The sequence below is a fragment of the Pristiophorus japonicus genome, chromosome 8 (genome assembly GCF_044704955.1).
Source record: "Pristiophorus japonicus isolate sPriJap1 chromosome 8, sPriJap1.hap1, whole genome shotgun sequence".
Taxonomy (NCBI): Eukaryota; Metazoa; Chordata; class Chondrichthyes; family Pristiophoridae; genus Pristiophorus; species Pristiophorus japonicus.
The window spans coordinates 131,062,412-131,077,398 of NC_091984.1; the positions used below are offsets into that span (position 1 = coordinate 131,062,412).

Sequence of the window (14,987 nt, forward strand, 5' to 3'; positions counted from 1 at the left end):
CCAACAGGGGGAGGACTGCTGCGTGGAGGCTGTTTTAAGCCCGACAGTAAGTACAAAGACCTGCAAAAAAAGTTATTGAAAATAATGAATTTGTTTTTTACAGCGACTTACCTGGATGGGGTCCCCTGAAGGTGTTACGTTTTTTTTTTCTTGCTATGATTTTAATTTCAGGTCTTCTACCCTCCCTGGGCTAGACTCCATCATTGGTGGCACTTGGGCGGCAAGAGCCTTTGCCACCGCGATTGAGAGCTCCTGCCCGCTGCCACCCAGATTGACTGTGTAAGCCATTGATTGGTCGCCGGGCAGTACTGCCACCTCTTTTAGAAGAATTTTGCAGGCAAAGTATGGCCTGGTCTCTCGGCGGTCCTTTGGGCGGCACTTGGGTGGGCCTTTGGTTCGACCGAGTTCGGGTCCTTGGTCTTGGGATGTGGGAAATGCTGGCCAGGCGATATTTATTGCCAATCACTGGTTGTCCTGAGGGTGCTACGAATGAACCACAGAGTGTGGGGCTGAAGTTATTGTAAACCAGGCTAGTTATGGGTGTTACGTACCTATCCTGAAGTATATTAATGAATCAGTTGGGTTTTTACAACAATCCACAAACTTATGTTTCATAGTCAGCTCATGGTGATTATCCAAAATTTACCAGATTTATTGAATTTAATTTCACAACTCACCATGGGTGGGGTTTGAACCCACGACCTCTGAGTTGCTAATTCAGTACCATATGGCTCAAGGCTGGATATCAGACAACCAGCTCAGATGGGGTCGAAAGAAGTGATGTTGAGGTACAGCCAGGTATCATCAGCGTACATATGAAAACTAACGGCATGTCTGCAAATGATGTTGTCGAGGGGAAGCAGGTAGATGAGAAGGAGGAGGATCCCTAGGATAGCTCCTTGGGGGCTTCTGGAGGTGACGGTACAGGGGGAGGGGGACAAAGAGGAGCCTTTGCGGAAGATGCACTGATTGGAACGCCGCAAGGGCAGTCACGTGGAGTTGGATACCAGAGCAGAGGTGTTGGGAGCAAGGTGCCATGGTTAAGATGGTTTCTCTGTTGCGACGATTACCCGAATGAATTGTGCTTCAGTATTCATAACCCAGTTTCGAGAGGGTTAATCCTTTCTAAAGGAGGTCATAGGTTCCATTTTATATTCAGAATAATTTGCAGCAGATGGTGAAGATGATGATAGAAGGTGGCTGTGCGCAAGTAGGTAATGTTTTGGATGTGGGTTCCGTGCCAAATGAGCTGATGGTCATAGTGCCTGCAGATGTTTTCTGGGCCATATCGCTCGCTGTCTCTTGGATCCGAAACTAGGTCTCTCTAACTGCAAACATGTGCATGTATTTAACTTACAAAACCATACTAACCACATTAGCCTGGGCCAGGTTACAGCAATATAGTAAGATTAGTGTCTGCAGAGTTTTTGATGTTGTCATGAGGCAAGAGAGACTTTGACCTCCCTTTTATAAAGTTGGCATCAAAGAATGATTTTTCGGCATTGATAATTCATCATTTATTCAGATTCTGGGAGGTAGCCATTGAGCTGCTGGCCAACTGCAATTGGGGTATAGTGCAAACCAGTAGCATCGCAATTTAGAAGTCGGTTTGACACAGTGAGGCTATTGAGAGTCCTTCTCATTGTTATTTACGAAATAGAAATACTGTAATTGAATAAGCCTCCCTGATGGCTTAGGTGGTAAATGCACACCACTGGTATGTCGCTGAGCCAAACAGACCAGGAGGGTCCCAGGTTCAGTGCCCGCACTGTCCATCAGCAAGGGCAAAATTAGGATGCTATCACTAGTCCCCATGCGTCTGGGGCAGGGAGAGGAACGTTTAGTCATGGTTCCTGTTCCTGGTCGCTATGCAGTGTCTCCTCCCAGAAAGTGCAGGTTGCTTGATGCAATCTATTTGCTTCATGGCTTCTTGGGTTCTTTGCTTAAGAATTCACACCAACACATTGCCATTAAGAACTAGTTGGTTTATTAACCAAGGTTTAACAATCACACTACACATTCCCAGTTCATCCATTAGACTCACAACTGCATACCTCATCGTGGATCCCCTAAACCCAACTGACTGGGGTTTTATTGAGTCTTGTGAACATCACGTGACTGGCTAAGCCACTCACAATTCAACAGCTCTACAGATATTTTTTAAGGACGTTTAAATTAAGTACCCTTTTTTTTAAAAAGGGCATTAGAACATATAATCCAAATTAACATGGGAACTTTATCAAATCCTGTTCCTGGGGGTGATGATGCATTCCAGTCCCTCCGGCACCCACCTCTCAAGGAAGGCCACGAGCGTATCAGTGGACACCGAGAGCTCCATCTCCAGGGACACCCTGGCTTGAATGTAACCGCGGAAGAGAGGCAGGCCGTCAGGCTGAATGACCCCCTTGACCGCCCGCTGCCTGGACCGGCTGATGGCCACCTTGGCCGTGCCCAGGAGCAATCCTACGAGGAGGCCTTCTGACCTGCCCGCTCCCCTCCGCACAGGGTGCCCAAAGATCAGGAGCATGGGACTGAAGTGCAACCAGAATTTGAGGAGCAAGCCAGTAATTGGCTCAGATATCCTTAATAGCCTGTTTATGCACAATATCTCGGCTTGCACATGAAGGCCATTTGGGTGGGTTACTAGCCAATGCCATTGGAAGCTGTACAACAGCGCTTTAAGGAGAATGGATCAATGTTGGGAACTTAACAACAAAATGGAATCACTAAGGAACTGGAAAGGGGACAGAAAGAGAAGCCAGAAAGAAGTGAAAACAATCTGAACAGATTAACAAATTAATTCTATTTACAGGGTATTCCTGTGTGGTCGTGATAAACCAAGCAGCATTCACACCAAGGCACCGCAGCACTATTTACTCGGCACACAGCTGTTCTGGATTATAAAACATAAAGAATATTAAAAAGTTAATATCTTTGAATCCTGCTGAAATACTAGATTATGGTCTGAAATTACTATTCTTGTAGATCATTCAAATTAATTATAACACACCTTGTAATTAGAGAAAAGGGTTTGGAAATGAAATTGCCCTTCGGTCCGATCGGGGCTTTTATTGCCCGGCCAGGAGGTCCCGACCCCGACATGGAATTGGGCCGTGTGCCCCGCAAAGAAAGCAGAGCTCTATCCTCGGCATTTCGCTTCCTTCCAGGGGTGCTCCTCCCCGGAGCAGCAGTGCAGAGCTGATTGTGGTGCCGCGCTGAGGAGGCCAGCGTTACATGGATCATCCGTGTAACATTGACGCGCTACAATGCCCCTCCCCTTCACATAAAGGGGAGGGCCGCAGCACCCTCTGCAGGCCCTTTAGTGGCCAGCCGCTGGGCCGCCAGGGACGCGATCGACCGGGCCAGTGGACCGACACCCAAATCGGAGTGCCGGGCCGCATGATGGCAGTTTAGTCAACCCAAGGGCCGCCATTATTGGGCCCATGCAATAGTCTGCTGACAAAATTAAAATGGTGGCCCAGGATGGTAAAGGCCTCCTCATTAAGGGGTGCCCCAGCGGCGGATGTCCGCCAGCTTCGCAATTTCCCCTGCAGGGCGTGAAGGGGTCGGCGCGCACAACCGTGGGGTGTGGCGCTAGTGTCACAGCAGCCCCCTAAACCTCTGGGCCAATTTCCCCGGAGGCGTTATCGCCCCCTCCTCCTCCTCTGGGCAAAAACACCATTGCGCCCCATCAGCCCCCGAAGGCGCGAAAGGGCTGTAAAAAGGAGCAATTTCTGCACCTTTTCCTTTCTCTGTTTTTCTTTTTCTCTCTCTCTCTCGCTCTCTCTCAGCACATATCATCTATATTGTAGACATTACCTAAACCATTTAATTGGAGCCCAGCAGCAAAGTATGATCCAACTGGGCAAGTGTTCAAAAGTGCATCAGAAACAGTCCATACATTAAGCAACAGGTTGTGGAAAGGCATAGTCCAGAACATTGACATATTTCACAGAGTATTTGCAAGCTTAACACATTTGCGATCTTTAACAACAGTGCATGCAGTGAAGTCCCATACCAATTGGTGAGAGGAGGTGGAGTTGAAGGTGTGGTCTCGTTTTAGGCTTCCTTGGCATGCTGAACTAGAATTTCACTCTGGTCAAAAACACATGCCCCAGTGTTTAATAATGACTCAGAATTGTCACTGCATTCTCCATAAATGCTGATTAATTCAAGTGCCTGTGACCTTCTCACTCTTTTTTGAATATTTTTATGTGGGGATCGGGGGGCAAGGGAGGGGGGGCTATTTATTAAATTATATAGCCAAGCTCAGTTCTATTCTCACTCAACATTTGCATACATTATTTGCAACCAGGTTTCTGGAATGCAACCAAGACAGGGAACCTTGACTGATTTTCCTTATCTCACCTGGCCTCCATCCCCCCCCCCCTCCCTCCCGCTTTAAAGAGGAAGTCTCACCATCAAGACCATTTGTAAATAGAATGCAGAGCTCGGAAGGTAAATGGGGGAGAGCAGTGTTTGTTGGTCTGAGACCCGCTCTCCACTGGAGGTTTCAGTTTGCTGCAACAGGCTCATTCACACTGACCAATCTGTCATTCTTAAATAGGTGGCTATTTAACAAACACCTATTTAAGGAATTGGGCACCTAACTTCAAAGGCTAACTTTGCCCTAGCTGGAGAATTGCCCTTTTCATAGGCATTTGTTTCATGCAAGTCTCACATGTCACTTAACATGGTGTAATCCTGAACTTCTTGTGTTGTTAACTTTCCCGACTCTTCCAGAAAATCAAGATTATTTATGTTTCGCAAAGTAGTTTAATACTCCACTATCATCTTTAAATGCACAACACTTCACTTTCTGTCTCAAGCAAAGGACAGTAGAGTGTAGATATGCTGCATTATTCTAGTTAACAACAAGAACTTGTGTTTATATAGCGCTTTTAACGTAGACAAACGTCCCAAAGCGCTTCACAGGAGTATTATGAGATAAAACAATTTGACACCGAGCCATATAAGTAGAAATTAACACAGGTGACCAGGAGCTTGGTCAAAGAGGTAGGTTTTAAGAGAGGCGGAGAGGTTTAGGCAGGGAGTTCCAGAACTTGGGGCCTAGGCAACAGAAGGCACGGCCACCGATGGTTGAGCGATTATAATCAGGGATGCTCAAGAAGGCAGAATTAGAGGAGCACAGACATCTCAGAGGGTTGTGGGGTTGGAGGAGATTACAGAGATAGGTAGAAGCAAGGCCATGGAGGGATTTGAAAATAAGGATGAGAATTTTGTAATCGAGGTGTTGCTTAACCGGAAGCCAATGTAGGTTAGTGAGCACAGGGCTGATGGGTGAGCGGGACTTGGTACGAGTTAGGACACGGGCAGCCGAGTTTTGGATCACCTCTAGTTTATGTAGGGTAGTTAAAGGCATTTGGTTAGATTAGGGCAATAAACGTTTGATGGAGAGTCACCTTATATATAGCTAGCTCACATACCTGCAGAGATTCTTGGAAAATGTCAATGTAGCACAATGGATAGTTTGTGCCAGTGGCCTTGGAAACAGAAATATTATTGCCAATCTTGCAGAGGATGACAGCAACATTAACAACAACAACTTGCACTTATATAATGCCTTAAATATTGTAAAACATCCCAAGTAACGTCGCAGGAGCACAACCAGGCAACAATTGACACCGAGCCAAAGAAGGATACATTAGGACTGGTGACCAAACATTTGGTCAAAGAGGTAAAAGAAAGAAAGACTTGTGGATTTATATAGCGCCTTTCACGACCACCGGACATCTCAAAAAGCTTTACAGCCAATGAAGTACTTTTTGGAGTATAGTCGCTGTTGTAATGTGGGTAATGGTGGGTTTTAAGCAACATCTTAAAGGAGGAGAGAGAGGGAGCGAGACAACAAGGTTTGGGGAGGGAATTCTAAAGCTTTAGGGCCTAGACAGCGGAAGGGATGGCCACCAATGATGGGACGAAGGAAGTGAGGGACGTACCAGAGGCCAGAGCTGGTGGAGCATATATTCCTCGGAGGATTGTAGGGCTAAAGGGGGTAAGAAGTAGGGAAGGGCGAGGCCATGGATGGATGGATTGGAACACGAAAATGAGAATTTTAAGATTGAAGCGGTGGTGGACTGGGAGCCAATGAAAGTCAGCTAGTACAAGGGTAATGGGTGAACAGGACTTGGTGCGGGTTAGATTAATGGGCAGCAAGCAGAGTTTTATCTGAGCTCAGATTTATGGAGGGTGGAAGCTGGCAGGCTGGCCAGAAGGGCATTGGAATATTCGAGACTGAAGGTAACAGTGGCTTTGAGGGAAATGCAGCCATACTTGGAGATGGCATCATTAGTCAACCTTATGAGGAAAGTGTAGACAGCCTTGGTGAAGATGATGGGGGTGATTTTTGTATATACAGTATTCTGTTTGGCTCAAAAAGCAGACCGGCGTGGGTGGAAAACAATGGCTGTTGCTCCCAACCTCTTATTGCAGACTCACTGGTGTCGCTGGTAGCTCCCTGTGCTAACCTAGATAGGATCCAGTTGCAAACAAGTTCAAGGCGTCTATCCTTCTGTTCAAATCCCTCTGTGGCCTCGCTCCTTCCTATCTCTCTAACCTCCTTCCTATCTCTCTAACCTCCTTCCTATCTCTCCAACCTCCTTCCCTATCTCTCTAACCTCCTTCCCTATCTCTCTAACCTCCTTCCCTATCTCTCTAACCTCCTTCCCTATCTCTCTAACCTCCTTCCCTATCTCTCTACCCTCCTTCCCTATCTCTCTAACCTCCTTCCCTATCTCTCTAACCTCCTTCCTATCTCTCTAACCTCCTTCCTATCTCTCTAACCTCCTTCTGCCCTGCAACCCGCCGAGATTGCTGCGCTCCTCCAATCTGACCACCTGCACATCCCAGATTTTCTTCACACAGCTGCTGAAGCCATAAGCTCCAGAATTCCCTCTCTAAACCGAGTGCAGTTACTGTTAAAGTACGTTGTCCACTTGTGGATGATGTCTAGGCTAAAGGTATGTTTTTCTGCCACATTTTTTTCTAATCGGTTCTCAGTTCCAAGAATCGATTAGATCCCAGGTAATCACTGTCCTTCTCTGACATGTTATTCACTGCGTGTTCTCTATTTCTTCTCCCCTCCTTGAAGTCGCTCCTTAAAACCTACCTATTCTGAATTTTGTTTGATAATCGCTCCTGTGAAGCTCTGTATAAATGTAAGTTGTTATGAAGAGAAAGGTTAGTGTGTGTGAAACCAAAGGGAACACGAGATTGGACGATTGTCACGTTCTGGTCTGACTGCTGTCTGAGGCTCTGCTGATTCTTACAGGTGCAGTTTGCAGACTACCTGTTCTGCCAAAGTGGCTAAATATAAATCACTGGTCTGCTTCTGCACAGATGCTTGCCAACCCTATATCTGTTCTGAATTGAATTCCAGCTGAAGCCACAGCTGGTTTTAGTCTACCCAATGCTGCAGCAGCCGCACTTTACAGGTGCCAGTGCGTTCTTCTGCCCACATTTCAAAGATTAATACAACTACAATAACTTGTATTTATATAGCGCCTTTAACATAGTGAAACATCCCAAGGCGCTTCACAAAAGTGTTATGAGATACAAATTTGACACCGAACCGCATAATTAGAAATTAGTACAGGTGACCAAAAGCTTGGTCAAAGAGGTAGGTTTTAAGGAACGTCTTGAAGGAGGAAAGAGAGGCGGAGAGGTTTAGGGAAGAAGTTCCAGAACTTGGGGCCTAGGCAACAGAAGGCACGGCCACCAACGGTTGAGCGATTATAATCAGGGATGCTCAAGAGGGCAGAATTTGAGGAGCGCAAACATCTCGGGGGGCGGGGGGGAGGGGGGTTTGTGGGGCTAGAGGAGATTACAGAGATAGGGAGGGGTATTAGGTAACTGTACTGTGCAACGGCACAAAAACTAACTTCAAGGATTCTTGTGTTTTACCCAGGTTTACCTTGTGGGCAGTGGATAACACTGGAAGGCGCTCCAGACCGAGTGCAGTTACTGTTAAAGTACCTTGTCCACTTGTGGATGATGTCAAGGCTAAAGGTATGTTTTCCTGCCACATTTTTTTCTAACCGATTCTCAGTTCCAAGAATCAATTAGATCCCAGGTAATCACTGTCCTTATCTGACATGTTATTCACTGCGTGTTCTATGTAACCACTGTCCTTATCAGACACGTTATTCACTGTGTGTTCTGTGTACTCACTGTTCTTGCTGGACATGTTTTTCACTGTGTGTTCTATGTAATCACTGTCCTTATCAGACATGTTTTCACTGTGTGTTCTATGTAATCACTGTCCTTGCCAGACATGTTATTCACTGCGTGTTCTATGTAATCACTGTCCTTATCCGACATGTTATTCACCGCATGTTCTATGTAATCACTGTCCTTATCCGACATGTTATTCACCGCATGTTCTTTGTAATCACTGTCCTTATCCGACATGTTATTCACTGCGTGCTCTATGTAATCACTGTCCTTATCCGACATGTTATTCACTGCGTGTTCTATGTAATCACTGTCCTTATTGGACATGTTATTCACTGTGTGTCCCAGGTAAACACTGTCCACATCTCTTGATTATTGGGTTTTTATGTTGCTGTTGGAAATATTTACCTTGGGCTATTCATCACTATCCACTCCCTTAAGTGAACCTCTTGCTCTCTATGATAAAGTGCTACACTTTTTTACCACTGAATTTTTAGCTAAAGGATAGTGAGTCTTGGGGATATAACTAAGAACTCTTTCTCTGTACGCTGCCCATTGGAATGTAGCCTGTGTCACTATGTAACTCTCCTCTCCTTACAGAGCAGATCGAATAAACCTCCTTACAGACAGAGTCTGGGGGCTGGATTTTGGGTTTTGGGGCGGTAATGTCGGCGGGGTGGGAAAGTTAGCGCCCGGGAAAAGTTTGCGCCTCAGTAAGTAAGTTTGGGCAGCTGGGCCCTGAGTCAGAGGGTGCAGCGCTAAGGGAGGCGTTGTACACCTCTCTTAGGTCATTAGGATGGGAAACTCCCGAGCTAAAGAGACACCCAGGAGCGCTCCGAGAGACGCCGGGGGGGTCGGGGGCGTGGTGGGAAACACAAAAACATTCCCAAAACATTGCCAACACAATCGCAAAAAAAATCTTTTTAAAAATCACACATACCTTAGGAGTCCATTATTTACCTCTCCCGTCGGTATCGTTGCATCGCCCGATTTCCTAGTCGGTCACTGTGAGGTGCAGTGTGGGGCGGACAGGTGGGGCTAAAGTTCAAACTCGCGCCGGTGTCACAACCGGGGCGTTGCACAGCGGGCGCAGCTCTTCCGGGTGGTGCTGCTCCATGCCGCCGCAAAATCGGACCTGAAGATCACAACGGGGCGATGGAGGCTAACCACACGCCCAGAAGACCTCACCGCCGCCATTGCTGCTGCTCCGGGGTGAAAGACGGAATGCAGAAAACCCAAAAATCCAGCCCTAGACCTTGAACATGTGATTTCAATTATAAAAGAAGAAGAAAACAGCATAAAACAGTGAAATATACATTTCTCTACTCGGCCCGATAGCTGAAACAATAAAGATGCCACTTACTTGCTCTCTAAACGTGGACTTCAAACAGAAGTTTGCTGGCTACGGCTTCCAGTGGGTCAAGCTCACCTGCTGGGCCAGCAGCACAATTTAAAACATACCGCTCGTCAGCTGCTGTTTGCAAAATTCCAACATTGTACATAGCCTGCTCTCAGCAGAAATCCGCCTCCTGCTTATAGTTTGCTCAGTAGCTTGATTTGGAGAGCCTTAATCATGTTGATGGTCTTTCCATGAAGGGCAGACCCATCTGATCAAAGAAAAACCTGTGATATATTTACGGAATCAGCTTCCAGCACCTTTTCAGGTAGAGCATTCTAGTTCCCGACAACTCCTTGAGTGAAATCATTTCTCCTCATCTCCCCTCAAGATCTTTTGCCAATGATTTGGAATCTGTGACCTGTGGTTATTAACCCATTCGACAAAGGGAATCGTTTTTTCTCAATCTACTCTGTCAAAACCTCCCGTCATCTTGAAAACCTCTTAATGTCCTCTGTTCCTAGGAGAACAGTCCTAACTTTTCCAACCACTACAGTCGCTCATCCCTGGTAAACCTCCTCTGTACCCGTTCTAAGATCTTTACGTCTTTCCTGAAGTGTGAACATAAGAACATAAGAATTAGGAGCAGGAGGAGCCTGCTCTGCCATTCAATAAACTCATGTCTGAGTTTCAACCTCAACTCCACTTTCCCCTAGACTCCAAACATCTATCTATTTCAGCCTTAAATATACTCAACGACTCAGCATCCACACCACTTTGGAGTAGAGAATTCAAAGATTCACAACCCTCTCAGTGAAGAAATTCCTCCTCATCTCAGTCTTAAATGGCCGACCCCTTATCCTGAGACTGTGTCCACTAGTTCTAGACATTCCAGCCAGGGAAACAACCTCTCAGCATCTACCCTGTCAATCCTCCTCCAAATCTGATATGTTTCAATGAGATAATCTCTCATTCTTCTAAACTCCAGAGAGTATAGGCCCAATCTACTCAATCTCTCCTCATAGGACCACCCTCTCATCCCAGGAACCAATCCAGTGAACCTTTGTTGCACTCCCTTGAATTCCTGCATGTCATTTCTCATAAGGAAACCAAAACAGTGCACAGTACTCCAGGCATGGTCTTACCAAAGCTCTGTACAATTGTAGTAAGACTTCCTGGGGCCGAAATTCAGTGCTGCCAGAAAGCTGGCGGTGTTAAGGCCTTTTTCAATGTTTGCGGCGGCCATTGGATCCAAATTCAGTTTTTTGACCACAGAAAAGTGTCCAAGTCTTATTAGCCCTTCAAACCTGATAGTTTGCAGTCTTAACTGGGGTGTTATTCCCATGGGAAAATTCACCCTTGGGGTGATTGGCAGCCAATGACTCAGTTGCTTCCCGGCCTTCTTAAAGGCCAGGGTTTACAGCAAGGCCCTGAGGAGGGAAAGGGTGGTGTGGAATGATGGCTGGTACTGCTGTGTTAAGAAGGGCACGTAGGTTTGTGGATGCTGAGCTGGAGACCCTGATGCAGGGAGTGGAGGGAAGGAGGTAACTCCTCTATCTTGACATGGGGAGACCGACTCGCCAGCAGTTTAACAATGCCTGGAGGGAGATAGCAGAAGAGGTGTCGGGGACCTCCATCCATAATAGGACGGCGACTCAATGTCGAAAAAGGATGAACGACATTATTGCTTCGATGAAAGTGAGTACTTGTTCCACCAAAGCTAACTTCCATTTGTGAGTCTCTCCTTAAGCCTTCCCTTATTTCCCACTTTCACTCTTTAGTCACTGATGCAGCATTTCATTGCTCAGGCCTCTCTATCTATATACATATACATATATATATATATAAATATGTTATCTATGTTAACTGGGTTTTACCTGCCACCGGAGGGCGCGACTGTCGGAGTCCTAATGGTCACTGGCAGACACGTGCAAGCTGTGTATATAATGTTGGCAGCCATGTTGAATCCTCACTTTGAGAATAAATAAACTGAAGTAGGGTCATGCCTGAATTAGCTCACTATACTTAGCCTCATGGAGCTATTCTATACTTAATATATATAGATATAGTGATGTGTGTGTTTGCAATGAAGGCCCTCTCCTTTCATAAGAACATAAGAACATAAGCATTAGGAACAGGAGTAGGCCATCTAGCCCCTCGAGCCTGCTCTGCCATTCAACAAGATCATGGCTGATCTGGCCGTGGACTGAGCTCCACTTACCCGCCCGCTCCCCGTAACCCTTAATTCCCTTATTGATTAAAAATCTATCTATCTGTGATTTGAATACATTCAATGAGCTAGCCTCAACTGCTTCCTTGGGCAGAGAATTCCACAGATTCACAACCCTCTGGGAGAAGAAATTCCTTCTCAACTCGGTTTTAAATTGGCTCCCCCGTATTTTGAGGCTGTACCCCCTAGTTCTAGTCTCCCCGACCAGTGAAAACAACCTCTCTGCCTCTATCTTGTCTATCCTTTTCATTATTTTAAATGTTTCTATAAGATCACCCCTCATCCTTCTGAACTCCAAGGAGTAAAGACCCAGTCTACTCAATCTATCATCATAAGGTAACCCCCTCATCTCCGGAATCAGCCGAGTTAATCGTCTCTTTACCCCCTCCAAAGCTAGTATATTCTTCCTTAAGAAAGGTGTCCAAAACTGCATGCAGTACTCCAGGTGCGGCCTCACCAATACCCTGTACAGTTGCAGCAGGACCTCCCTGCTTTTGTACTCCATCCCTCTCGCAATGAAGGCCAACTTTCCATTCGCCTTCCTGATTACCTGCTGCAACTGCAAACTAACTTTTTGGGATTCATGCACAAGGAGCCCCCAGGTCCCTCTGCACCGCAGCATGTTGTAATTTCTCCCCATTCAAATAATATTCCCTTTTACTGTTTTTTTTTCCAAGATGGATGAGCTCACATTTTCCGACATTGTATTCCATCTGCCAAACCTTAGCCCATTCGCTTAACCTATCTAAATCTCTTTGCAGCCTCTCTGTGTCCTCTGCACAACCCGCTTTCCCACTAATCTTTGTGTCATCTGCAAATTTTGTTACACTACACTCTGTTCCCTCTTCCAGGTCATCGATGTATATTGTAAATAGTTGTGGTCCCAGCACCGATCCCTGTGGCACACCACTAACCACCGATTTCCAACCCGAAAAGGACCCATTTATCCCGACTCTCTGCTTTCTGTTAGCCAGCCAATTCTCTATCCATGCTAATACATTTCCTCTGACTCCGTGTACCTTTATCTTCTGCAGTAACCTTTTGTGTGGCACCTTATCGAATGACTTTTGGAAATCTAAATACACCACATTCCATCGGTACACCTCTATCCACCATGCTCGTTATATCCTCAAAAAATTCCAGTAAATTAGTTAAACATGATTTTCCCTTCATGAATCTATGCTGCATCTGCTTGGTTGCACTATTCATATCTAGATGTCCTGCTATTTCTTCCTTAATGATAGCTTCAAGCATTTTCCCCACTACAGATGTTAAACTAACATTGACAGCTGCATGTCACAGACACACACTTGCGCTCTCATTTCTGATGCATCACCACAGTGCTACAAACCAACCTTTCTTTGTTTTGCAGAAGAAACTTGCTTATAATTGGTTTGAGCAAAGGAGGACTGGTGGTGGATCAGTCGAGCTACAAGTCCTCACAGCCTTGGAGGCGAGGGTCGAGGCGCTTGTGGGCAGACATGATGCCTTCCCTGTGGCCCAGGGCACTGGCGATGCCGATGAGGGTGTGAAGGCCCTTCTTTAATGCTATCTCTCTCTGAATGCTGTAGCATCGACTGTGCCTTTGCCTCTAAAAGTGTGCTGCTTGCAGGCTCCATGCATAAATGCCCCACCTCCCCCTCACGGCAGCCCTTCTCCCATTTATGTTTGCTGTTAAAAGGCTGAGTGGCAGCCGAGGCGAGGGAGCAGCTCCTCCTGAGATATAGTCGCCAGGCCTGAAGCATACCCTTGCTAAGATCCAGCCAGATGAGCCTGATGACACCATTGAGGAGACTGAGGTGTCGAGCATTGCTGAGACCCTAGCTACATCTTTTGGCAACTTATGAGGAAGAGCAAGAGGAGGACAGTGCTGAGAGTACCGCGTCACTGCTTCCACTCACACGTGCTAGCTCAGATACTGGGAGTGCGCGGTCCGATGTAGCTATTATAGTAGAGGGGTCTGCACTGCGTGTTGCACCGGGGAATAGTGGGCTGCAGCATGGTGACGGTCATAGGCAACCTCGGGTGCCACCTCTCCAGGGGGCAAGTCCGCACCGGAGTTCTGCTGAGGAGAACTCAGATGAGCCCATCGATGTTACGGCTTACGAGACAAGGGTGGAGGCCATGCATTCCCAGATGTCGGGGGCACTGGCAAGGGTGCTGGAGAGGCTGTCGGAAGTGGTGAGTAGCGTGGAGGAGTCCACCTCCCGCATCGTCGACAGCTCTGCGCACTCCATGGCACCCATCATTGTCAGTGTGCAGGCGATGGTGGACTCCCAAGACCGTGCGGATCCAGTTGTGAGGCCGCAACTCGCAGGTGATGTGGCAGCTGCCATTGCAGCATAGGCGTGAGGGAACGAACGTATCAGTGCTAGTTTGGACAGGCTGGCCACGACTCTGCAATCGTCGACGGAGCGTCTAAGTGCTGTCATATCTGGTGGCTTTCAGACTATGGCTGCTCTCATGCAGTCTCAGCTGGATGCCCTCCAACACCTCGGTGTTGCCTTCGCAGCTGGGTCCACCAAGGGCCACAGAGGACCCTCCGGTGTGGGGCCACAGCACGACCTGAGCTCCCTCTGATTGGCGGTGGTGGTATTGTGCCTTCCCTGGTGAGTTATTCAGGCTCCTCGGGCCAGGATAGGGATGATGCGCTCCCTCCGGCTCGCAGCATTCCTGGTCCCAGACCTGTCACTCCATCAGTGGTTACACGCATGGCCTCGCCCAAGCCAAGCCAGACTGAACCCGCGCAGGTGGGTGCTGACCAGTCTCCAGCCGGCCCTTCCAGGGACAAAGCTGTTCGAGGGCATCCTCGGACATCTGTAGCTTCCACACAGGGAACACAGCAGCCTTCCCAGACCCGAGAGGCAGACACAGGGGAGACACTGAGGCAAAGTCGCAGGTTAGGCACGCATAAGAGGGATTATAAGGAAATGCACACGGGTGGTAAATTATGTTTATATTTTATTTTTCTGCACGGTTTATTGCTCTGTTAGTTGTTTGGAGTGATGTTGAGTATGGATTAAATCTTTATTTTTTGCACCTGTGTCTGGGCTGCTGTATAATGTGACAGTGGGCACTGCAGCCAGAAACACAGGAGAAACATCATAGCAGCATTAAAAAAAATAGTGGTTTTTGTTGCACTTTCTTATAATATTTGTTATTAGTTATTAAAAAATATTGAAAAAAGCCTGTTGGGGGCGATGTGATCACCCATGTGGTTATCTGATG

General features: G+C 47.0%; 1 protein-coding gene across 1 annotated transcript in view; it reads left to right on the plus strand.

Moving 5' to 3' along the window:
- astn1 (astrotactin 1) overlaps positions 1-14,987 on the plus strand; it is a 3,463,295-nt gene that overhangs the window by 3,426,837 nt on the left and 21,471 nt on the right. The window contains exon 24 of the mRNA XM_070888265.1: positions 7,928-8,028. Within this exon, the coding sequence (XP_070744366.1) occupies positions 7,928-8,028 (101 nt within the window). The remainder of the gene's footprint in view (positions 1-7,927; positions 8,029-14,987) is intronic.